The sequence below is a fragment of the Haliaeetus leucocephalus genome, unplaced genomic scaffold (assembly GCF_000737465.1).
Source record: "Haliaeetus leucocephalus isolate CR32 unplaced genomic scaffold, Haliaeetus_leucocephalus-4.0 Scaffold189, whole genome shotgun sequence".
Taxonomy (NCBI): domain Eukaryota; kingdom Metazoa; phylum Chordata; class Aves; order Accipitriformes; family Accipitridae; genus Haliaeetus; species Haliaeetus leucocephalus.
The window spans coordinates 976,737-1,001,345 of record NW_010972625.1 but is presented as its reverse complement, the minus strand read 5'-3'; the positions used below and the strand labels follow the sequence as shown (position 1 = coordinate 1,001,345).

The window sequence follows — 24,609 nt, the reverse complement described above, 5'->3', positions numbered from 1 at the left end:
CTGTGGCACCCAGTGTTGGCTATCCTGGGTCGCATGGTGCTGGTTTGCATGCGTGTGGCACTGGGGGTCCGGCACCCCAACCTGGTGGGGTGATACCGGGGTCCTCCTGCTGCCTCTGTGGGGTGGATGCCAGGGACGTGGGGACCATCCGGACCCTCTGCCAGCAGGCATGGCCATGGTCAGGGTGACTCTGAGCCAGCACAGGGCACTCCACCCAGCCTGGGAGCCCCCGGCCCCTGCGTGCTCCAAGAAGAGGCAAGACACACCACTATTAAAAATATCACTTCTGTTTTATTTGGAATTTGTTACTCTGCGCGGGTGACAGGGTATAAATACATTCTCCAACGAGCATCCTCACCCTCAGCAATGCCTGGGGCGGGGACAGGGGCCAGGGCAGGGTGCAGGGCCGGGGGTGTGCTGGCCCCAGGCAGTAGGGCCAGCCGGCACCGGTGCGTCACGGCCGCCAGCGTGGGCAGCGTCTGCCAGCCGGACCGTCTTGCACAGGGACGAGGTATGGTGTCCCCACAAGGACCTGTCCCTTCCTCCTGCCTCCCCAGGCCCTGGGTGCCAGCGCCCACTATGGGGGGGCTGAGACTGGGGTGCCCCACATGGGCTCCCAGGCAGCTCCTTCTCCACGCCCAGCTGGACTGAAGCCCATTGCCTTGAGCCCCGCTACCCGCAGCCACACGCGGTTCAGTGGCCGCCCCCAGCCCAGCGGGTGCCCCAGCCCTGGGGCAGGAGCTCCCAGCCCCATGCAGGCTGCATCACCCCCACTCGAGCAGTACCTGCCCAGGCATCTATCCTGGCCGCATGCCCTGGACATGAGCTGGGGTCACCCCGCAACGGGGGAAAGGCCCCAGTGGGAACAAGGTGGGAGGCAGAGTTGCTGTTGGTGCGCAGCTCACCCTGCTCCTGCCAGCCCCACAGTGCTGCCCACCCCTGCCGCAGACTGCAAACTGCTGGCTCTGCTTTCTGGCAGTGGCACAGGCAGGGAGGTCACAGCACGGCCCTGGGCTAGTGGTGAAGGGATATGGGATGCTCCTGGGGGAGCAGGGCAGGGTGGGGACCACTGGGACACGGTGCCAGGGTGATGCCCTGGATTGATGGGGGTGGGCAGACAGTGCTCACAGTGGGTGATGCCCTGGGTGGGTGGCACTGGCTGGTGATGGCAGCAGGGTGGGCCATGGCAGGGGGTGCTCGTGGGTGGGCCGTCGGGTAGGCTATTTGGCTGAGATACATGGGCACGGGCAACAGAGGAGGGAGAATATCAAAAATACAAAAGAGCGCGGCCCTGCAGCGCAGGAGGCAGTGCCCTGTCTAGTGCCCACCCGCGGCAGGCGGGGGCCACGGGGGGCCAGCACCGCGCGCACACGCTGGCTTCTAACTGGCTTTTTATTTTATATCAAGAACACTTGGTTTTAAAATCTTTACAAAGGACAAAACGCGGCGACTCCGTTAGTGTGTAAAGAACTAAAGATCTGCTTAAAAAACGTCTCTGCAAAGAGAAACGACTGACACAAAAGAGATTCTCTGCAGCGCAAAGAGGGGCAGAGGTGCCAAGTCTCCAGCGCGGGACCCCACTCCCAGGGTTCCCGGGGTCCTCAAGCCCTGGCACTGGCCCCAGTGCCCACACCCAGCATGAGGCCGGGTCCCCAGACCCTGCCTGCTTCCTCTGCCTATAGCACCATGGCCCAGGGCCACTTCTCAACACAGTGAAGGAGCCTTTTCCAGGGCACTCGGGATGCCCAGCCACCTGGGGATGCCCAGGCACTGGCCAAGAGGGATGCCCGGCCCTACTCCACATCAGTCCTGGGGTGCTCGGCGGGCAGAGCACTGGGGATGCAATTCCCCTGTGGGGAGGTACAGCCCCAGTGTGGGGAGCCCCATGGCCACTGCCAGCAAGGTCCCCCCCTGCCTGCCTGTGCCAGAGCATGGGCACAGGGGCTATGCCATGTCATCCCTGCACCCCAGTGGCACCCCAGGGTGACCCACGGGGCCCTCCACCAGGAGCCGGGAGAGTCAAAGCACTTCTCAAAAATTAGCTAGGAACGAAAGAAAGCGCCATGGGGAAAGCAGGGCATCCGGTCGTGCCGGGACCCTGCAGGCCTCCAGGCTTGGTGCCACACTGTCCGTGGGCGCTGCCCCTCTGTCCGAGGGCTCCATTTGCCCCGCTGGTCCCTCTGCCAGTGTCTGCTGCGTGCGTGTGCGTGCGTGCATGCGTGTGCGCCGGCGGCGGGCAGCTATACCCTGGTGGTGGAGTGTGAGTGCGGGAGTCCCGTGCTGTTGAAGCCGGCAGTGAAGGTGTTGTAGGGGTGCAGGGTCTGCAGCCCCACCAGTGAATTAGGGATCATGGTGATGGTGTTGGGGGTCATGAGCGGGATGTCATCTGGAGAGCGGCGTAAGGTGAGGGTGTAGTCGGGCAGAGCGGCCAGGCGCAGGGCGTCATGGGGTGGCACAGCCTCACACTCATGGTGCCCCTGGCTCACCTGCAAGGAGGGCATCTCCTCGTCGGGCGTGTGGGCGATGTCATTGGCGGCACCACGCTGGGGGCTGGGCTGCCGGTGTGTGTCCTGCCGGCGCTTGTCCTTGCGGTAGTAGAGGGCGGCGAAGGCCAGCACATTGAGGAAGAGGAGGGAGGCACCCACGGCGATGGTGACGCTCAGCTCAGTGGAGTAGTCACGGGGGCTCTCAAGCAAGGTGCCTGTCTCCTGCTCTGGGCTCCAATTCTCCTTCCCATTCTCACTGTTGTAGGCGGGTGAGATGGCGGGGCGCTTGGTGGTCCAGATTTTGCCATTGGGCCGGCGGGTGATGTGGGAGTTCTGCGTGGTGTCAGGCGGCGGCACTTTGGTGGTGGTGGAGGTGTAGTGGAACATATCATGCAGGTTGTACAGGTGGGGGACCAGGTGCTTCCAGAAAGCCACCTTGGTGGCCCGGTAGTGGTCGCGTACTCGTGGCTTCAGCCCGATATGCAGGTACAGCTGGTCACGGGGGTTGTACTTGGACCAGGCCACCTCTTCAAACCGGTTGGCCTTGGTGTGGATGAACTTGGTGTCCTGGGGGACGGGCTTGTTGGGGTCCCTGCGAAACACAGGCAAAACAGAGCTAGCACTGGGAAAAGCCAGAGAGGTGAGAAGGGAGAACTGGATGCAGAGATGGAGGCTGGGGGGACCTTTGCCAGTGGTGGCACAGGGTGGGCTGGCAAAAGGTCCTGCATGGCTGGGAAGCACCCCAACTCTGGGTCAAGTCTCACCCATGATAACCATGGCCCACCCCTGCGCTTGGCTGGGTCCTGTCCTGGGGGCTGGCTGCACTCTCAGCTTCTCACTGTGTGGTTGATGACCTGACCCTAGTGAAGGTGCAGCACACGGACCTCTGGGCACGGGGGGCTCAATGTCCCACACCAGGCATGACACTCCCCCACCACAGCATGGTCCCAAGGGGTGCAGCTGCAGTCAGTGCAGACCCCCCATGCACAGTACCCACCCCTACTCACCCTGTCTTGGCAAAGTTGGTCCAGTAGGTCATCACCACGGCACTTAGCATGACGTCGTTCTTGGAGAAGTTGCAGGGAAAGAGGTCTGTGGGGCCAATCATGGGGATCCCGAACACATAAGGCACCTCATCCCCGTGGGCTGCGTCGGACCATGCAGGCTTCATCAGGCTCTGGCAGTGGTGGTAGAAGGCGTAGAAATAAGTGGGGGAGCCATAGCGGGCATGCAGGTCGGCCGTCACCACTGATGGCTCTACCCACTGGTGGTCAGTGAAGAGGGCCACCAGAGTCTTGCGACGTGTCTCAGGGTTGTCCCTGTCAGCCCAGTCTGTGTACATGAACTTGATGGTCTCCCGCAAGGTGTCCTTTCCCTCAGGGTAGCCGTACAGATTGTCTACAAAGTTGGAGACCGAGTAGTCAAAGTCACTGCCTGAGACACCGTCCTCAGGGTCCACCACGCCCTCCACAAACTTTAGCCCCTCGCCCTGGTTGACCCCTAGCATGATATCGTAGTTGAGGAACTCGCCCTGCTCCATCAGGATCTCCGGGTCGTCTGGGATCACATCCCCATCAATGACCGGCCCAAAGGCCACATGGTAGCGAGCCGGCTGGATGTCTTGCTCCACCAGCTCCTTGGCACTCTTCTGCCGCAGGCAGTCCACCATGTCCACCGTGTCCAGCACATTGCAGCCCACCTTGTCGGCCAGCATGCTGGTGTACTTCACGGGCTGGTAGTTCACTGCCCAGCTGGAGAGCGCAGAGCCGCTCTGGATGATGGCTCTCTGGAAGAGACCTGCAAGACAGGCAAGGAGCAGAGAAAGCTCGCAGCAGGGTGAGCGCCGTTCCAGCACCACAGCACTGCAGTGCAGGATGCAGGGTGGAGAAGGCATTGATGCCCTTGGACCTCTGCAAGGACCCTGTGCTCCAGCCCACACCTGGTCTTGACCCGGGATGAGCTGCCCGCTGAGCTGGGTTCGCACAGGGGGCTCAGCTCAGGGCCACCACGAGGGTGGCAGGGTGACAGCTGGGCATGCAGTGGGCGCTCCTGGCAGCAACCAAGGGCTGCTGTACTCCCCGAGGATCCCGTTGCAGGGGATGGCCCAGCATCCCTTTGTCCCAGCATGGGGAGGAGAGGGGCCATAGCTGTATCACAGGCTGGCCTTAGCGAGCAGCCTGCGCTGTCCCAGCCACCCCAGGGATGTGTTGCCTGAGCCCCTGAGGGGCACACGCTGCCCCCAGCTCAGCGCCATCCTCCAGCCCAGGGTGGCGCTGGCTTCACTGAGCAGCTAGGCTGCAGGCTGGCAGCAGCGGGAGGGTTAACGCCTGCTCGGGGACACTTAACCCTGCATGTCCCACCCCACGGCTTTGTCAGGGTCCCCCTCGTCCCCCTCCCTGCTACTTCCTGCCCAGCTGGGGCTGCTTGGTGCCAATCCGGCCCCACAGGAGCACGCTGCCAGATGCACAAAGAGGGCCTTTCTGCCACCAGGAACACAGAGGGAGTGGACTTTCGCCCTGGAAAACGGGGCCACAAAGGCCCTGGCCCAGGCGGAGGAATGTGTGGCTGTGCTCCAGCCCCATGTCAATGGCACTTGTGCTCAGAATACAAAAGGCGGTGAGGAAGCAGAGCCTCCGGGGCAGTGAAAGGCAGCCGGGCTCAGGGTGCATCCTGGGGTCCCTGCTCTCCGGCCAGCCTTCTCCTGCACCCTGAGTGCTGCCTGCACCCTCGCTGGACCCTGGCACTTGGTCACTGCGAGGGACTGTCTCAGGCAGTCCCTGAATAGTGCTGGCGCAGCAGTGTGGTGGCCACAGGGCTGCCCCTGGCCCCCTGAAATGCAGAGTGCCTGTGTGAGACACCCTGTGCAGCCAAGGCCATGCCACTCTGCAGGGGAGCATGCACCGTCCCACAGCAGAAGTGTTTGGAGGCTCCTGGCTCCCAGCCACCATGTCCGTAGCTCTTGTCTGCACGCACAGTCCTCGCTCTGCCAAGTACCTGACGTACAGTCCCATGAGCTGGGACAAAAAGAAGTCACAAGCTCTATTTGTCACCTCCTGGTGCCCTAGAAAGCTGTACCCAGCCTACAGGCTGGAGACCAGCCATGGGTTTGCTTGCTCTGCACCATCATCCACATGCCAAAGAGCCAGGATAGGAGTTCCCCGGCTCCCAGGAGATGCTGTCCCAGCAGCAGCTATTGCTCCCTGCCAGCAGCATCACTTCCCAAACAGACCCACCAGGCAGGGCCCTGCCCCTGCCCGCTCCTGCCTGGGGAAGCACGGGCAGCTGGTGTCACCAACAGCTAGTCACGTCCCTGATGGAGCCCCTTTGCTGTGTCTCTGCATGGTCATGTCCTGACACAGGAGGACCCAGGAGTCTGCGAGAGCTCAGACCTGCCACATCCTCCCTCTCCATGCCAGCACCCAGCTGAAGCCCAACAAGCACCCCAGGGAGGCATTGCCACGCTGCAGCTCACCCCAGAGCCCTCCAGCCTGCTGGGCCCCAGGCAGGAAGATGCAGCTTTGCCTTCCCTGCCTGTTCCCCTCCAAGATGAGGGTCCCGATGCACCCCACATCCTGCAGAGCTGGCTGCCACAGCACAGCAGAGCCAAGCGGTGGGACCAGGGCTCTGCCAGAGGGTGCCCAGTGCTGCAGGCTGTGGCCAGCTCCTGATTTCCCCTTCGCTTTGCACAGAGCTGAGACTGGAAACACCTCTGGGATTGTCTGGGCCAAGCCCTGCCCAAAGCAGGGTGCTGGGTGCCTTGTCCAGCTGAGGTCTGAGCATCCCCAGAGCTGGCAGCAAAGGGTGGCAGCCCCCATGGAGCAGGAGATGGGCCAAACAAAGCACAAGAGGTTTGCCCAGCAGTGACTCCTCCTGCCCCTGCATGGCCGGCTGGAGAGAGAAGCAGCACTTTGGTCGTTGGCGAGGAATCCACCCGGCTACAAGGGCTGAAGCTGGCAGGGGAGACATGGGTCTCCCCAGCAGCCAGACACAGCGTGTGCTGCACCAGCCTCCAGTGTCTGCCTCTTGCAGTGCCTGGCAGAGCAGGCACAAATTAGCAGCTTCATTAATAGCTCTTGATCACTATGAGTTTTATTTTGATGCGATAAAAACAAACCCACCTGGTCTGCAGGCTGCATCTTAGCGCAGCTCCCCTGCTGTGCTCTAGAGCCGGCTGCCCAGTCCCCAGGGAGATGGGTGCTCCAGTGCAGGGGTATTTTTGAGGGCATTTTATGGCCATTTGCTTTGATGTGACACTGGCTGCAGCACCAAGTGCTCCCCTCCTGTTTCATGGCATTTACAGCCGGAAGCACTTCCCCTGCCACAGCAACAATGCTGCCAGGCACCCAGCACTGCTGCGATGCAAGGAGGACCACACCACAGGCATTGGGGCTGGATGGGGCAGCAAAGGACATGGCACGAAGGTGCAGGGTTTAGTGGCAGAAAGCCTAGTGTCACCTGAAAAGTGCTATACTGGCATGACACTATTTTTCATGGCTGGAAAGTCAGGGAGCAGCCCCTCCAATCCACCCTCGGCCTCTCTCCGTGCTGCTCCCTCTATCCCAGGTCCGTAAAAGCAGTTGGGGTCACCTGGGCAGCCAAGCACACAGTCGTGCTTCCAAAAAGGTGTCACCATCTGCCTCGAAAACCAGTCTGCAGCCTGGGGGCTGCCCTGCCACAAGCACGCAATCCCAGAGAGGAGACTCCTGGACAGAGAGCACCTCCCTGTGATCCTCACATGCCTCCCAGGCACTCCCGTAATGGAGAGGAGCACCCTAAGAAGCATCACAAATGCATTACACTCCGCGTCCCCTCCCTGGCCTTTCACACTCAGTATGGGCAGAGAAAACCCTTTTTCCTTCTGCAAGAGCTTTCAGCTTGTGAGACTCCCCACCCATGTGCCCACACTGCTCAGGGTGCCTGCACAAGGGCAGCAGGAGGACATGCAGAGCTCCAGGTATCCACACAGGGATGGCATGGCCCCACATGGGCCCCTGCAGCTGCAGAGCATCCCCTGCCTTGCCCACTGCTCAGAAATGAGTCTGCAAAGATCCACCCGTGCTACACTACTCAATTTACCATCTAACACAAGTGAAGCATCCTCTCACTTTAGCCATCAAAAGCATCTTCTCCTGTGGGCTACAGAGCTGCTGCCTGCCCTGCACAGCTCTGGGTAGCTGGGAATCCTTCCCCAGGAACCCCAAAAGCAGTGAGGGCAGCCCTGGTGCTGCCCTGCTCTGGCATTGCAACATTGGCAGCAGCTCTGTAGGTATAACTCACATTTCCCATGCTCTCAAGTTCACTGTAGTCTAATACCCGTTAATATTTGTCCAAGTCACCTGAAGAGGATGGGGCAACAGCCCCAGGAGCATCCTGCTCAAGAGCTGGCACGGGGGAGCAGGATGACAGAGGGACTGACTTCAAGCAGCGGGCACTCACGCAGGAGCACGGACTGAGCACAAGTGTCCTGAGCGACCTGGGGTGGCAGGGAAACGGGCTTACCCAGAACAGATGTGTCCTGACCAAGCAACAGCAGCTCCATACACACTGCTAGGGCTGGATCACTTCAGCTTTACCTGCCTTTTTGTTTCTCCCTGCTTTACTCCAACATGGCAGGGCACCAGCAATGGTGACAGCAGAGCCAGCAGGCTGCGGGACAGTCATGGAAGACCAAGGACCACCATGGTCTTAATGTATGAGTGCCCAAGCTGTCAGCTTTTGGGAAGCAGCTGCCCACCAGGTCTAGACATGCCTCTGTTGTCAGGTCTGTGGGGCAGAGCATCCTCCAGAGCTCTGGTCCTTGGGGCACCAAGGGGAGCCCAGCAGTGGGAGCAGCTGCCCCAAGAGCAGGAGCACTCTGCACAGGGTGGGTTGGTGCTGGCTGTGCCATGGGCTCTGGCACAGAGGGAGCATGGGTCACTGCTGGGCTCCAGAGCCCACTTGTGATATCCCACCACCCAGGAGGCTCTGATGCTCCTCTGCGTACTCTGATCCCATGGGCCATGGCAGCATGTCTCAGTCTCTCTGCTTCAGTTTGCTGGCCTGTCCAAGGAGAGGCTGGCAGCCAGCTGCAACTGCTGGGCACCCTGATGGGCAGCAGGGATGGGTGTGGAGGTGTGGGCAGCCTGTCAGCCCCACTCTTGGCCCTGAGGAAGGGCCATCGGTGAGAAGCAGAGCCCAGCAGATGGGTCTCTGCGTGGGGGTGGGCTCACTGTGGGGCAAGTGGTTTGCTGGAATCATGCAAGTTTAACCAAAAGGGCAGCTGGAGAAATCCAGAAGAGAGCTGTTTTGGGCTTGCCTTTGACTCCATGGTCAACTGCCAGCATCCTACGAGCCCTGTGCCCTGGGCTCAGCAGGCTGCTGCCCTTCACTCCCTACTATGAGCACAGGCTCTGTCACCTCTCACCACAGCTTACACCGGCCTTGTGCTGCCCACAGCACCTGCAAACCTCCACACTGAATACTACCAAGCAGACTGTGATGCTGGTGCTGGTGCAGCCACCTTCCAGCAGCCTGGGCTGAGATCATTCCTGCCTTCAATATTGGGGCAATCAGTCCATCAACAGCTCCCAGGGCTGGAAGAAGGCTGCCCAACTTTGCTGGCAGCCTGGCCAGTGCCAGCCTCCTCCCATACACCCTCTGCCATGCCATCAGCTATGCTGAGGTTCTGAAGGTCTCCTTCATTCCTGTGCAGTTTCCAGGCTGTTGAGCAGGGCTGCAGCTCTTCGCAACAGCTTCAGGTGCAATTTTGTGTGCGCCTCTGATGTGCAGACTCATGCCTGTGTCCACTGCCCATACATGTCCCCTTCTCCCCTGCACCACGCTTGGGGACACAGCACTGGAAGAGGGCTGCACCCTCATATAAAGTCCCTGTGACCAAGTCCCTGGCAGGTTGGTCCCCTGTGGACCATGTCCAGTTCAGGCATTGCTCCTGTGATTTCCTTTAGGAAGTTTATTGAGAACACCTCCATTCCCATGGTTAATTCCCCCCCACCCCCCGCACCATGCTCAATGTAAATGTCTTTGCAGGTGGTTTACATGCATTTGCTCTTATGCCAACACAATCTTTTAGCATAAATATTTCCTTTCTTTATCTAGAGTAAACACTGCTATATTTACAGATATCAATCATATCACTTCCACTTGTGTTTTGCTAGTTGCAGCACTTCCAGCTCTCCCAGTCTCACAAGATGGGGCCCTCCAACCCTCCCCAGGCTCAGGTCTGGCTTCCCCTCTATTCCAGTATGAACACCTTTCCTAGCACCGAGACCTGTGCTCCCAGTGCCCTGCATGATGCCCTACACTCCCTCCACACCTGCACATGGGCGAGCCTGGGCACCTGGGCACGGCACTGCAGGAGGGGTCCCCACCTCTCCCCACACCCAGGTGCTGGCCCTGGGCTGCAGCCCTGTGCACTGGAAGCACCAGCTCCATTCCTGGCTCCCATGTGCTCTGCTGCTGGCCTCTCCCTACCCACAATGAGAAGGTTTTGCTTCCCGGCGCTGGGAAAGGCTCTCAGCAGTGACTAATTAAAAAGCAGCCCTGACTTTGCTAGGGTGGCTGGCAGTACCCAGGTGGGCTCCCTTCCCCAGGTTAGCATCAGCAGGGCACTTGCTCGCAGCCGCAGCATCCTGGGGCACAGCTGGCACCTACCTTCAGAGTGGTGGGAGAGGGTGAGCAGGCTGACACAGGAGGCACCGATGCCAGAGCCGAAGACAGTGATCCGCAATGGATCTCCCCCAAAGAAGGCGATGTTCTCGCTAACCCAGCGCAGCGCCTGTATCTGGTCCAGCAGCCCGTAATTGCCCTTGGCAGCCTGGTCCCCCGTGCTCAGGAACCCTGTGGGCCAAGGGGAGCCCTGTTAGGGATGTGGAAGCAGGGGGTGTTCTGACCTCCCACCTCCCTTCCCCATGCCTAGGGGAGCTACTATAGTCCCACTATAGCATGAGACCTCACTACCAAGAGAGTCCTGTGAGCTCTAAGCTGGAGCAGGGACATCACCAAGCTCCAGCCACCCTCTGCACAGCACAGAGGGGTGAAGGGCTGTGAGTGCAGCTGCAAGCTCCAGAGACCCTCTCCAGCCAACTGCAAGCAGTGACAGAGTCATGGGCACAAAGCCCTGTCCTATCCTGATCACCACCTGTGCTAATAACAAGTCAAGACATCTCACACATGCTCCAAGAAAAGCTGAGAAAGCACCAGTGGCTGCAGGCAGGCTGAGTGTATGCACAGCCAATGCTTTCCATGGACTAGCATGGCCTGGAGGAGGCTCTATAAATGTAAGGAGGTGGGCTGGGCAGAGAGGAACCAACTGCAGCTTAAAATACAAAGGCTTTTGGTGAGAAAGATGCTGAGAAATGCTTCCAATAGCAAAGGGAACACCCAAGATAAGCTATCAGTGTTTTGTTTGCTTTGACTCAAAGCAGGAAGCCAAAACCATGGTCCTGAGGTAAAACCCAGGCGGGTAACCCCAGAAGGCAGGTAGCAGTGCTGACACTGCTCTGGCTCTAGAGGTGCTCTGGCTTGGCACACTGCAGCACTTCAATGGAGATGACAATGGCACCGTTTAAGTCTTATTTCATATTGTGATTTATGTCTCTTAAATTTGAACTTATCCATCTTAAAGGCCTGATTTTTAATACTGAAAGGTCTTGAATAGGCTTGTTTTTACTGAAAAGCCTATTTTCTACCAGGTAACTGCCATCTTCCCCAAGAGACTATGAGGTCTGGAGGCCGTCAAGAGGGATGCGCTGCCCCTGGTACATGCTGGGAGCCCAGCTGCTTGGGGAGAGTGCCATGCTGGGTTGGATGGCTAGGAAGAGAACCGGCCCTGCCAGGAGCTTGGCTGGGAAGGAGCCCTCCCCAAACATCTGCACCCCTTGTTCTCCCTGCTGCTAAGGGATACAGCAGTGATGTTCCAGGCAAATCTCTTGTGTCCCAGCCCCCTGGGGTTTCTGCTGCAGCAGGCAGGGGACTGCACTGCCTTTTGACCCTGTGTCCCCATTTTGCCTCTCTAGGTTACCAGTGCTCGTGAAAATGAGACTGCCATCATCCTCTATACAGCACCCAACACTCTTCAATGACCCTCTCTGCAGACAGCCAGGCCATGGTGGGTGGCTGTGGGGGTCCCAGCAGCTCACCTGGCTTGGAGGCAGCCTGTGCCTGGGGAGGGAGAGCTGCCAGGTCCCCAGGGGCAGCCAGGCAGTACCCACTGGCAGCTCACCGTTCTGAGCCCTCTCAGGAGGAGATGCTGGGTAAACACATTTATTATTTGTTTAACCACAGACCAATATTTGCTTTCAGCTAAGCCAGGTTGTGTAAATGAGCCTCGGGGGGGCCAGTGCCAGGAGCCAGACAGCACTGCGACTGCCCACTGGGGCACTGCCATGTGCCACCCCACTTGGTGGCCAGGGTGGAGGGCAGAGGCAGTGCATGCAGTGCAGCCCCCATCCCAGCAGGCCCCATGCCCCCCACTGCCCCCTTCCCAGCTGGTTCAAGCTCGGTCAGCCATGGGGGCTTGCCCCACTGCCTGGCCGTGCTGGTGGCACAGTGCACGCTGGCCAGCCCATACCAAGCACTCCAACGCGGTAGTTCAGGGTGATGACAATCACGTTCCCGTAGCTGGCCAGGACGCTGCCGTCTATCATGTTCCCCGTGCCCTCCATGTATGAGCCGCCATGGATATACACCATCACCGGCTTGGCCCCACTGTCGCGGATGTCTGGAAGGAGAGGCAGTTAAACACAGGACCCCGCTGACGGCCACAGCACCCTGCCCAACAGGCAGACCAAGGACGAGGGCAATGCCAGCTGCCAGGACTGGGGAGGGGGCTTAGAAGCCAAACCCAGAGCTCTCCCGGGGGCCATAGCATGGACCCCCAAAGCTGACCACCACTGAACCAACCCTGCCAGCCCCTCTCCAGGTGGCGGCAGCTGTCCCCACACTGCTGTCCCCTTGGGGTGTCTTAGCACATGTGGGAGAGATGCTCGCTGGACCTGGCTGTTCTTCCCCAGGGCCGGGCTCTGGCCGCGTGTGGGAGCCAGACCAGTGACATCTCTGTTGCAAGTGGGAGTTGCAGAGTCCAGCCCCGGGATGCAGCCCTATGTCCCATCTTTGGCTGGACCCAAGCCCTTGGCTCCAGGGAGTCCTGGAAGCTGGCATTGTGGGGGGGGCAGGGATGGAGGTGTGCAGGACCTGGAAGGCAGGGGGGCACTGGTGGGTGCTCCAACGTCTGACTCTCCAACCCCCCCCTTCCCATCCCCCTGGGAAGGCAGAAACCTGCCGGCTGCCTGGATATGAACCCATGGCACCCCAGTGCCCAGACACAGACATGGTGATGAGGCAGACAGTGTGTGCACGTATGCGTGTCAGGGAGGTGAGCACGGCGTCCGGACGAGGACAGGGCATGAGGCGTGGAGTGAGGATGGGGAATGGGACCCCAAGGGCCGGGTAGGAAGGTCTGCGGGAGCCTAGGGGACAGAGAGCAGCCACACTCCCTCTCTCAACTGGCCCTGTCCAGGGGACGTCCTGCCCCTTCTGCTCCAGTGGCTTGAGATCCCTCATGGAGCCGAGCTGGGGCACAAGGGAAGAAAACCTGTGCTCGGCTCCTGGTATATCTCACCCACATTACATGGAAGAGGCGGTTGCACCCATCGGGTGACAGTGCCATGTCCTACATGCCTGTGGTGCCCAGCCCTCTCCTGGGCTGGCAAGCCAGCATTGATGGACTTTGCCTTCCCTGGTGCTCACCTGTACCCAGCACCTTGCTTGGGTGGGCTGTCCCAGCGAGCTGCTGCTCCCTGCCTTCCTCCCTCACTGGTGTACCGTGCTGTCCTGGCAGCCAGCCCCTGCCACGGTCCCCACGGGGCTGGGACTCCCAGGGCACAGCCACACCAACTCAGCAGGGATGCCTGGCTGGTGTGGACATGCTCCCTCACACCCACCTAATCCCTGCCCATGTCCACTCCTCTCTGTGTCTTGCCCATCACAGGAGGCTGCAGGGCAGGCTGATTGGTACCTCTGGCCACCCCCACCTCCAGCTGTGGCCACCAGCATGGCTAAGGGCGGCCTCCCTTCCATATAGAAAACCTCTTCCCTCCAGGAGAATGAGGATATGGCAAAACCTATGCCAGCTCTTCTATCGCCAGGATGCAGTGAGGCAAATGCACAGACCTGTGGAGCAAAAAGCACTCGCAGCTCCTCCAGGACAGACATTGCCCATGCAGCAGAACTATGGCAGGACAACTCTTCCCAGGGCCACCTTCTTGAAATGTGAAGGGCAGGAACATCGGTGCCTGTGCCCATGTCCTCTCCTTCCTGCCACATGCTCCCACCGACACACAAAGGGACATCCTTGCAGAAGAATGGCAGCAATGTGCAGAGATGTACCAGGGAATAAAAGGCTCCTAATTGCTGCAGCACATTTTAGTGTGTGGGGATTTAGCACAGTCAAGTCACTTAGGCTGAATGCCAGTTTACGCCCTGGTACAAGAGATCCTGGGGCACAGGTTAGTGGGAGAAAACAATGGGGTTTTAGTACTGCCAAGGAAAAAGCTTTTCATCTGTTTCCCAGATCCTAAATGCCATCTACCAGGCTGTGCTCGAGCTGCCCTGGGACTCCTGCACACCATGAGGTTTTACTGTCCCTAGCACATTAGGGCTGCACTCTGGCCAACCATTCCTCCTCTTCACATCCCTGCAGCCAAACACACTGACTCCATACCCTGCAGATGAACAACCTCATTTTACTAAAAATAGCTTATTCTGCAGTTTGCTTAGCCCTGGTGTACACCTAGAATCACATCTGTTTGAAAGCCCACCCGCTCTGCCTCGGCTGGTGCTGATGCTCTGGTTGCAAGCAAGACCTCGCTCGTGTTGGGCGGTGAAGGAGACAACAGAAACCATGTCTGAGCAGATCTCGGGTCTCCTGGGCATAGCCAGGTACCCTGCAGGTGCCAAGCTGCTGGCATGGCCTCCCTGTGGTGGTGCCCACAGTGGAGCCGGGCAAGGGTGGAGGGGGAGGTTGCTGGCTCCCAGTTGCATGTCACCGACTCTGGAGGGATGAGGCTGGAGGTGGGATGTGACCGGGCTCGGGGTGAAATGGGCCCAGGTGCCCGAGGGCTCCTCTCCTCCCAAGCTGCCATGCTTCCTCCCTGCCCTCGCTCAAGCAGAGCGGGAGCAAACTTCTCCTGAAGCAAAAAAACCCCATGAGCTTCCCCCCGTCCTGAGGAAGGGAAGGGCCTGGGTGCCCTGCACAGCCGGCCAGCCTGCCCCCCACCCCGCGCAGCTGCCTGGCACAGCAGACGGACACACACAGGGCTCCCTGGGGATGGCAGCGGATGGCGGGCAAACGGAGTTGCTTTGCGTGTCATGCAGTGGCAGCCTCGAGCACAGAAATACCTTCGTCTTCATCACCGTCATTATCCGCTAAGTCCTCGCCCTGTTTCTTAGCGCTGGCTCCTAGGGACCAAACACGAGGAGACAGAACAAAAAGGAAAACAAGAGGAAACAAAAACAAAACAAAACAAAAAAAACCAAACCAAAACAAAAAAAAACAAAAGAGAATTCAAAAATAGCATGATAGCAGAGACGGTGGGGCCAGGCCTGCACCCCACAGCACTGCTGGCTACTCACACTGCACCTCTCCCAGAGCCAGGGTGGCACAGGGCACGGGCAGGACTGCCCTGGGAGCTGCGCCAGGATGCCGCTTCACCTGGACCCCTTCCCAGATCCTCCCCAGGGAGCACCGGGGCGGCAGGGAGGAGGACAGCATGCCTGGGGCAGCATCAGCACCAGTGGCAGACCAGCCTCTCAAAGCACTCGCAGATCCTCCTGCATCCCAGCCTGGCCCTCGCCTGCACACGCACCCTTGGCTCCCTGCGCCAGGGCAAGGCTCCGTCTCCTACCACCCAGGTGCGAGCAGGAGCCCTGCTCCCAGCTCTGCTGCCACTGGGGGCAACTGTCCCCTGCCACCAGCAGAACCCAGGTGAGGGGTTGCCCTGGGTGGCCACTGACCACCAGCTGGGATCCTGCCCATCACCCCCACGCGGTGCATGGCCCCTTATTGTGCCTGGCATGGCTAGGCCGCAAACCACCAATGCCACAGCACGAGACCACCACAGCACACTGCAGGGAGCCATCATGACGAGTGCTTCCCTGCACTGATAGGTTCCCTCCTTTACCAACTGCCTTCTTAAAAGACTAGTTGCATGGTTCACCAACGATTGCAAAGGCACCAACCAGCTTGCCCTGACCAAGGCAGAACCCTAAAAATATCAGTTTCTGTAATGTCCTGAACTCCTTCCAGTCATTGCATGGCCCTTAGCAAACCCATGGTGCCAGGGCATGGGCCAGGCCAGCAGTCCCAGCCCTGAGCTGTGGGATGCTGTTGCGGATAGTGTGTGCTGAGCATAGCACTTCCCAAACTGCATGCAGCTGGTGTGAGCCAGGAGAGGTGGCCTGTGGGCTGGCAGGGAGCAGACACAGTGCAGATCTGTACCAAGACCCCATTGCTGCAAAGGGCTGCGTGCCTTTGTGGGCACAAAGCCCAGTGGTGCCATCCCTGCGCCCTGCAGCCCTGAATTTCAGGAAGAGGCTGTGCTCTCCTTATCCCCTTAGAGCTGCAGACCAGCACCTGTGGTTGTCTGCTCCCTAATGCCTGCACCAAAAAAGCTCCCTGGGTGACAGTGACCTCAGGGTTGACAGCAGGGTTTCCCCTGAGCAGACCTGCTCACACTGAGCCCATGCTGCCCAGTGACTTCCCCCAGGCATGCAGGGCTCTGAAGTCCCGCCAGGCACCCTGCTGATCCCAAGGCCCTGCTGCTGTCACCAGCTGGCCCCACCACCACCGCAGCAAGGGTTCTGCACGGCCTCCAGCAAGGCTTCTGCAAGTGAGGGACAGCCCTGTGGCTGGCTGAAACTATGACAAGGTGAGGAGTTGTCCTCACTGCCACTCTGGGAGTGGGATCCCACAGGTGACACAGGTAGAGGATAACAGAGATGGCGGCATGGAGGGGGGCAGGATTTTAATTTAAAAGGAATTTGTGATGGGGGAGTGAGAGGTCTGAAATGGCCATGGGGCAGCTCCATCAGGGCAAGAGCCTTGCACACCTTAAGCAGCCATGACCTGCTGGAGAAAGTCTGGAGGAACAATGACCAGAAGTCTACAAAAATCCAGCAGACAAGAAAAGTTTGCAGGAGGCTGGGTCACGTGAATCCAGGAGTAGAGGAGTGATGGGAGCTACAGCAGCATCCCAACACATGAAAGGCCACTGCAAGGTGGTGAGGTGGAAGAGCAACTCCCTCTCCACTGCACAGAGCACACGCAGCCCCAGAACTACATGAGGCAGGCTGAACCTGGACAAGAAGAAAATCTTCCTGGAAGAAAGGGCAGGAAAGCACTGGAAGAGGTGGCCTGGGGAGGTGTTTAAGACCAGGTGAGATACACTGCCAGGAAGAGGTGAGGTAGAGCTGCCCCTGCCCAGGGCAGGGATGGGTCGGCTGTCTCCAGAGCCATCCTGATTTTCTCTGAGTCGGAGTTCACCTCCTGACCTACCCCCTCCATGCCTCAGCCCTGCCTCCTCACCTCCTGCTTTGCCACCCAGCCATCCCCTGAGCGTCTCACATAATTCTGTTTTCACCCAACACCACCCCCATCCCTGCCATCTCTCACCCCAGCACCCCAGCCCCAGCATCCCCCCTTCCTGCTGCATTCTTCCTGCGCGCTCCTTCCCCAGCCCACCCCCCAGCTGCACATTTGGCCAGGTGTGTGCAGCTGCCCAGCCTGTTTGCAGGAGCCTGCAAGCTCGACCTACTGCATCTTCATTAGGAAGAGCTGCTAGCCCAGAAAGCACTTAAATGACAAAGTATTCATGCAATATTTGCTAACTGGTGCTTGCGCCAACCTCCTTGGTACTGCTCAGGGATAGGGATTTTTCTCTAATGAAGACCACAGGCAGTGAGCCTTCATCCGCATCATGCTTCGGAGCTGGGAAGCTGATCACAGGCAGCTGGAGATCCCTTTCCACTGCCAAGGGCCCTGGTGCTGTTAAAGCCGCGGGACCAGCTGGGGTGCAGCCTTCCACCCTGATCTCCTTCAGGGGACAAAGGTCTCCATGCAGACAGGGATGGAGGAACCATCTACGAGGAGCTGTCAGGCTGTAAGAGAGGGCAGCGGACAACATCCCTGTTATCTGAGCAACTGTCCTGGCTGAGCAGGGGGGGATCCGGCTGGAGACTGCTGCCCTGGAGCTTAGGGATTGCTGGGACAAGCCTAAAGCAACCTGAGCTTCACCCACTGCAGAAGGGACAGTAGAAAGCAGTGCTGGGAAGCTAAGCAAAGCAGGAGCGTGTTAATGCAGGCCAGGGGGAAGGGGAACAGCAGTGGCACGTGTGTGGCAGATGCAAAGCACGAGCCGTCCCCATTGGCAGGAAGGTGCCAGGGTGGCTGGGGTTATGGCGAACACAGGCTGCTGTGGCCAAGTGGGCTTTTTGCCTCTCGCTATGTTGTTCACCTCCACAACAACCCACCAATGCCCCACAGCTCATGAGAGCAGTTACAGATTCACTTCCCTCACCCATCCCTTGCACTTTGCTCCATTACCTCCCTCCACTGGTTATTGCCATGTTCAAGGACACCCATCCCAGGAGATCTTCTGCACTGGCAAAGGCCACCACACAGAGCCCCATAGCACCTACTCTCATAGGGATGGCTTTAAGCTTGTGGATTCACAGCTGGAAGAGCCAAAAGGACTCATGGCTCTTACTCTCCTTAGCCATCAAAAACTCCTTCCACTCACCCAGTGTGAATGTCTGTTGTGCCGCTTCACTTTAAGCTGACTGCGAAGTGACATTGTTCAGGCCGATAGGAAGGATGCATATGCTCTTATCTGAAGGCTCTAGGAAGGTTCAAGCTCAAGTTCAGTAAAAAATAAAATCACTTTCCCTGAAACAGGGGCATCCATGCCAGATTTATGCCATCTTAAGTAAACCATGCCAACAGCACTGACACCAGCACAAACAGAGATAAAGGAGGCTGAGAAGCCTTGGTCCTTGGAGTCTTTGTGCTCAGCATGATGTGGATGAGAGAAGAGCAGGAGCCTGAGCTGACACCTTTCCACATCCAAATGTCTGCTCAGGGCAGCTGCGGGTAGCCCCAGCACCCTCTCCTCAGTGCAAGCTCCCTGGGGCACCCACTCCTATGCAGCAGCCATGGTGCTGCAGGGAGCAGGAGCCCACAGCAGCGCTGCCACTACGTCTGATGGTCATGTGCACCCAGGGGCACACATGCTGGTGGTCACACCGGGTCAGGTGCTTCTCTGGGAGTGACAAGGAATGGGACCAGGACTGATGACAGCCATTGAACCTGCTGCCACACAACCCCATGGGCAGGGGCAGCTCCCCTGGGACCTGTGTCAGGTGGCCCCTTCAGCCATCAACCCTTGCTCCAGGACTGCAGTGCACCTTGGTGCTGCCCTGCCCCTCTCAGTCCCTGGGTGATGCAGAGGAGTTATCTCCATCCTTGAACGGGCTCCATAAAAGCACTGCATGATCTCATGCTCTGCTGCCTCCGCCAGCACAAACACCCACCCTCACCTTTGCAAATTATTCCCCAAAGCAGAAGGGGAGGACCAGGGTGGTGGTCTGCTCCCAGCCAGCTCTGCAAAGCAGCAGGCTTCACAGGAAGCTAGTGAGAAGCCTTCCAGCAAGGGAACACTGCAGAAGTTGCGCAGCTGTAGCGAAGCCTTAGCTGGTACTTGGACAAGTTCACTTCTTGGAGAGCAGCAGAGAAGCCACAGTGCTTTTCCTGCAGAGCTGCTGAAGCGCATTCCAAGCCCAGGAGCTGCTGGGAGCTCCAGTCACCCTCACACAAGCAGAGCAAGACACTGGACTGTCACATTTGGACTCTGCACAGCCTCAGCCAGAGACATTAGGGCAGTCACTAGTAAAAACCAAGGAGGGCTGCTATGTGCAGGGCTGCCACACTTTTCCTCTCCAAAAATGACATCCACCTCCTCATGCCCTGCAGCAAGGCCTGCCCAGGCTGGTGGTGAAGGGAAGGGAAAAGCATCCCAGCACCTGCCACAGCCAAGCACAGGCTGGAAGTGTTGTGGCACAAAGCAAAGGGCAGAGCTGCGTTTTACACATAAGCACTGTACCACGTGTGTGTGTACATGCTCTTCGGGTGGGCAGCATTACTTTCACAGCAAAATCTGAGCCTCAGCACCGTTAGCTCCCTCGGCACCACGCGTGGCTAATTATTCTCAAAGCACCGCTGCCCTGCCTTGCTCCCAGAGAAGGGACCAATGTGTATGGAGAAGACTGTCATGTAGGAAATTTCAATACAGGAAATTATTGTGGGCAACTGGGCAGGGAAACAGGGACATTTTTCTGTTCCAGGGATAAATTCTCAGTCTTTTGGCTGCTGTGAGATACACTGAGCTTAGGGGTGGCAGAAATCATGAAAACTCCAGTAAGGTGAGAACTGAGGCATTTTGAACCACCAACGTACTTCACAGTTGCCTGCTCTGTGAGAGGAGAGTTTATACACTGGTCATATGTGGCCTTAGAAATAATAAAGAATACTCCAGAACGAGCCAATGTTCAAATGATATGCAGCCCGAGGAAATCAGCACTGCAGGCACGTTATCCTCATCCCAAGCACTACTAACTCCAAATACACGACGAGAGGCGGGGGAGCTTCCGTGTCTCATCACAAGTGACTCAGTTTGAGCCAACGGCCACCAGAGCCGTCGCTAGAGCCGAAGGGCAGCACCAGTGTCTGGGTGCTTTAATTCCCGGCACGTCACGCCTGGATGCCCAAATGGCCAGCACTGGGGATCTGCTGGTCCGTGAGTCAGCAGAGCCCAGTGGGGACAGAGGGCACGTCTCCCTCCAGCTCCCCGGGAGGTGACCAGAGGCAACTGCAGATGGGCTGCAAAGAAACCCTGCCCGTAAGCAGAGCCGGCGGAGAGGGAAAACCAGGAGATGAGTGCGCCCGAGGTGTTTCACTGTGCCTTACATTGTCCCCCCCTCTCCAGCGTAACCCGGACCCTGCTTCCCGGCCCCGGCCGTAAGGGCTGGGAGCGGTGGGGGTCCGCCAGCCCCAGCAGCCGGTGGGAGGGCCGGGAGAGGAAGCGCTTTGAAGTGGCTGGCGATCGCTGGCACAGCCGGCTCCGGAGGCAGCGTGCAGAGACTCCCTAATGCGCCAGCCCTTTCAGGGGCAGCCTTGGCACTCAGAGAGATGGCGTGTGAATAGCCAGGACAGCAACAGGAAAAGCAAAGCAAAGAAACCCAACAACAGAACTGGGGAAATGGCTGGAAGGAAAGCGCTCCCCAAACCTTCAAGCCCAGCTGTGCCAGCCCTGCCAACCCCAGGGGCACAGGGAGGCTGAGGCCGGGATGCAGGGGCCCCGCTGCCACGGGATGCCCAGGATGGCAGCCCCTGCCCGCCAAACAACCCCTCCCTGCACTGAGCCTTTCAGAAGAGCTTGGCTGCCCAACCACTTTGCAGATCCAACTTTGGGATGCACAGAGGAGCCCAGGCTCTCCCCACCTGCAAGGGGGCTGTGCGGCAGGGTGGGTGAAGCATTGTGTCTGACAAGGGGCTGAGTCAGCTCCCATTTGCTCACCTCCACTCCCTGGCCCGTGACACTGGCCAGGAACACAGGATCGCTTTGGGGCAAGGGAGGCTGAGCTGGCCCTGTTGCCCCAAAGTGCCGCAGGATGAGCCCTGCACAGCCCTGGGGATGGAGGCAAGGCAAAGCAGAGATGTGTCTGAACTGGAGGTGCTCATCCACCAGCAGGGTGGCTGGGGCTCAGGGAGGATGCTGTGCCAGGGGGTGGAGAGCAGATCCTCGCTGGCAGAGGCATGGGAGTGTAAGCAGTGGGAAGCAGCTTTGACAGGACTATGGGCTGGGGCAGAACACGGCAGCATTTACACAGCCAGAAGAGGTTTTATGCTTTTAACTGAGGAGCTCTGGATGCAAAATGACAAGGTATGAAACAGGGGAAGAACTCAGCCCAGGATGGGCTGCAGTCCCCCATCACACAGCTGCTTCTCTGAGTGGATCTGTACACCCCCAACGGCAGATGCGCCCCTAAGGAATGGGTGCATTTAAGTGCTACCCACCATCAGAGGCTCCCCCTCATATCCAGGGGCTGGGAGGCTGCTGGTGCCAGTGGGATGAAGGAGGGAGCAAAGGCTAAGCCCAAGAGAAGGTGTTCTGAAAGGCCTGGAGCAATGTGAGCATCCTCCTCTGACCTGACCCCAGACCTACACTCCCAGCCGGCACCGGTCCCGGCTCCCCCAGCTGGGGAGCAGAGATGGCCGGAGCATCCACAGGGCTCCTCTGAGCAGGAAGTGGGGGGCGGTAGGGTGGGCTGCTTGGAGGGCCCGTGGGCTGGGTGGTGGCACAGAGAGGTGCCGGAGGAGCATGCCGCGGGCTGTCCAGGCACCCTCTCACTCACTCTCTCTCTCTTTCCTCTCTGTGCCTCTCTGCCGGTCGGCTTGCTACATACCTCCTTTCCTACATATTTTCTTGTTGGGCTTTCGGGTGCATTCCTTGGAAATCCGTTTTACTGTAAAATGAATAAAAGACTACAAAATAACAGGAGGCTCCACTGGCAGGAGTGGGCATGCAATCACAACCACGCTGCCACCCTCCCAACGCCCCTGGGACCGCAGGAGGTGGGGAAGGAGCGTCGCCGTGGGAGGAAAACTCTGGGCCAGCCGTGCTGGGCAGGAAGGAAGGCACGATGCATCCTGTGGCCAAGGGCCCCAGGGACAAAGGAGTGGAGCCAGCCAGCCTGGGAGAAGCTACCGGTCCACGAGGCTGCTCTGACGTGTGCAGCAACCAGCTGCGGGTCCCTTCCAGCCCGCTGAAAATCCCCAGGGGCTCCCGTTGCGGTGAGGCTGGGGCAGGCGTGCGGGCAGGCGCTGCCTCCTCTGCCCTCTACTTACAGTTCAGGTGGGATCCCCTACAAAGGAAAAGGTTAGACAAGGAGACAGCGCCACTCAGCCTCATCCCAACGGGACCATACCCCATGGGTCCCCAGCACCCCAGGCTCATCGCTCTGCCACTGTCTCACCGGCGGAACGGGAAGCAGCTAAGCGATGTGCCTGCCAGTGTCCCCAACCCCCCCGTCCGTACCAAGGCCCAGAAAAGGGCTCCATGGTCCCTTCCTTGCTGGAGCATCTCCCCAGGGAGAGGCAGAGAGTGTTCCTCCCAGCCGCAGCCCACGCCCACAACTAGCGCATGGACCTGGGGAGGGTGGGAAGGGGGGGAGGAAGGACGAACCCGAACCAACTCAAGACAGAACCTGGCACTCGGCGCCTGGGGAGCACAAACCAGCTTGTCGCTCTGTGGATCTGCGGTCAGAGAGTCGGATTCAGATTTAGCAACACAAGAGAGGAACCCGTGACGATGCCATGGAGGTGGAGGGGGGGACCGGGAGGCGTGGAGGAGCAGGAGCACGCGAGACAGAGATGGCAGCTGAGGGCAAGAGGGCGAGCTGCGTGGCCAGAGAAAGCTTTCCACAAACAGACAGCATGCTGCAGGGTCCACAACCACATGCTTCAAACACAACACCCAGGTGAGACCAACCACTGCTGGGGAGGGGCGGAGCAGCCCCCCCCACCCTCCTGCGGGCACCCCGGCGGGGACTCACCATCCTCCGTGGGGATGTAGATGTTGAGATACAGACAGTCCTCGTTGGGGTCCTGGATGTATGTGGCCACAATATCCAAATTGGAGGTGAACCAGATGGGCAGCATGATCTCGGGAACGGCGTTGTGGATGTTCTGGGGGCAGACTGGTGAGAAGTGGGTAGCGTTCCTGATGCCCGACCAGGATGGTGGCGGCTCGGGGGGCATGAACCTCTTCTCCCCGATGGGGGGAGCGGCATAAGGTACCCCCAGGTACTGGTCCACAGGCCCCAGGATCTCGCTGGGCAGTGGCACACGCACCCCCCGTAACTTCCCATAGTGCGTGTTGACAGTTGGCGAGTAGACCTGGCCCTCCATCTGCACAACTGCCGAGGCGAAGCTCAGGACCCAGAGGGCAAGACGCAGGTCCCAGCCAGCCACCAATTGAGGCACTTGGAGAATGGGGGGCAAGAGAGGGCTTCTCCAGAGTATCAGCCACATCGTCCGGGAGGAGCAGCACCAACATCCAGGCCTGAAGCTCCTGGGGCGAGGGCTCAGGGCATCCCCATCACACCAAGCCTCCGATTTGCCCACCGGGAACAGATGGAGCAGGAGAGCCAGGAGTCGGGAACGCACAGTCCAGCCACACCTTCTGCTGGGTGAGTCGGGAGCACGGATGCAGGGAGATGTGCCACCACGCCTCACAGCCTGCCAGCTGCCTGCTGCTGCCTCCCTGCCAACGGCCTGGCCTGGAGGGGACTGCTGATACTGTGGAGAGATGGAGGGAATTAACAGCAGACTTGCTCTGGGAAGAGTCAAAGAGTTGCAGCACAGAAGGAGCCAGGATCCCTGGCCACACCCTCCCACCCATGGGTGCTCACTGGCTCTGTCACCACCCAGGCAGGCGGCTCTGGGTGAGCAGCACAAGTAGACCACATGCAGACACACAGACTGTGTCTGTCCACGCCTGCAGAGCATGTGCCCGGCGGTTGGGGGCCAGCCCTGCCCTGCCTGAGTGAGCTCTGCAGCCACCCTGGTGAGTAGCACAGCATCCTTGCCCCATGCTGCAGGAGGGTATCAGCAGCAGATTATGGGTGCCAAGATAAGCAGGACAGTGCCACTTCCCTGGCACCATCCTTCCCCACAAGGAACCTGTCAGGCACCACCGCTGCTGCCCAGCATGGCCCCTGCACAAGAGCCTGCTGGCACCTCTCCCCTCCTGGCTGAGCCAGAGCTGCCTGTGCTCCCACGCCATGCAGTCTGTGCTCCTCACCTCAGCTCCATCCCAGTATCGCTCCCCTGCCCAGGTGCCACCACCCCACCTCACACCCCTGCAAATTAGACCCACATGTCCTACCCAGACACCCATCTCACCCGCCCACATGCTCTCCAGCCAGCTTTCTCCCTCCATGTGCCACTGGCTGAAGCGGCGAGACCTCAGGCACAACCTGGGTGATGAGCAGGCAGGACGGGAACAGCCAG

General features: G+C 59.2%; 1 protein-coding gene across 3 annotated transcripts; it reads right to left on the bottom strand.

The window, feature by feature from the left end:
- Positions 1-2,240: 2,240 nt before the first annotated feature.
- NLGN3 (neuroligin 3) lies at positions 2,241-23,628 on the bottom strand. Of its 3 annotated transcripts, XM_010565296.1 has the most exons (7): positions 23,151-23,628; positions 22,002-22,061; positions 14,883-14,942; positions 12,055-12,204; positions 10,137-10,322; positions 3,494-4,283; positions 2,241-3,078 (listed from the first exon to the last, which is right to left on the bottom strand). In XM_010565296.1, exons 1-7 carry the CDS (start codon positions 23,626-23,628, stop codon positions 2,241-2,243), a joined length of 2,562 nt encoding a protein of 853 aa, XP_010563598.1. The 3 variants fall into 3 exon arrangements, with proteins under 3 accessions (XP_010563598.1, XP_010563599.1, XP_010563600.1); XM_010565297.1 differs by lacking the exon at positions 22,002-22,061; XM_010565298.1 differs by lacking the exons at positions 14,883-14,942; positions 22,002-22,061.
- Between the last annotated feature and the right edge of the window lie 981 nt (positions 23,629-24,609).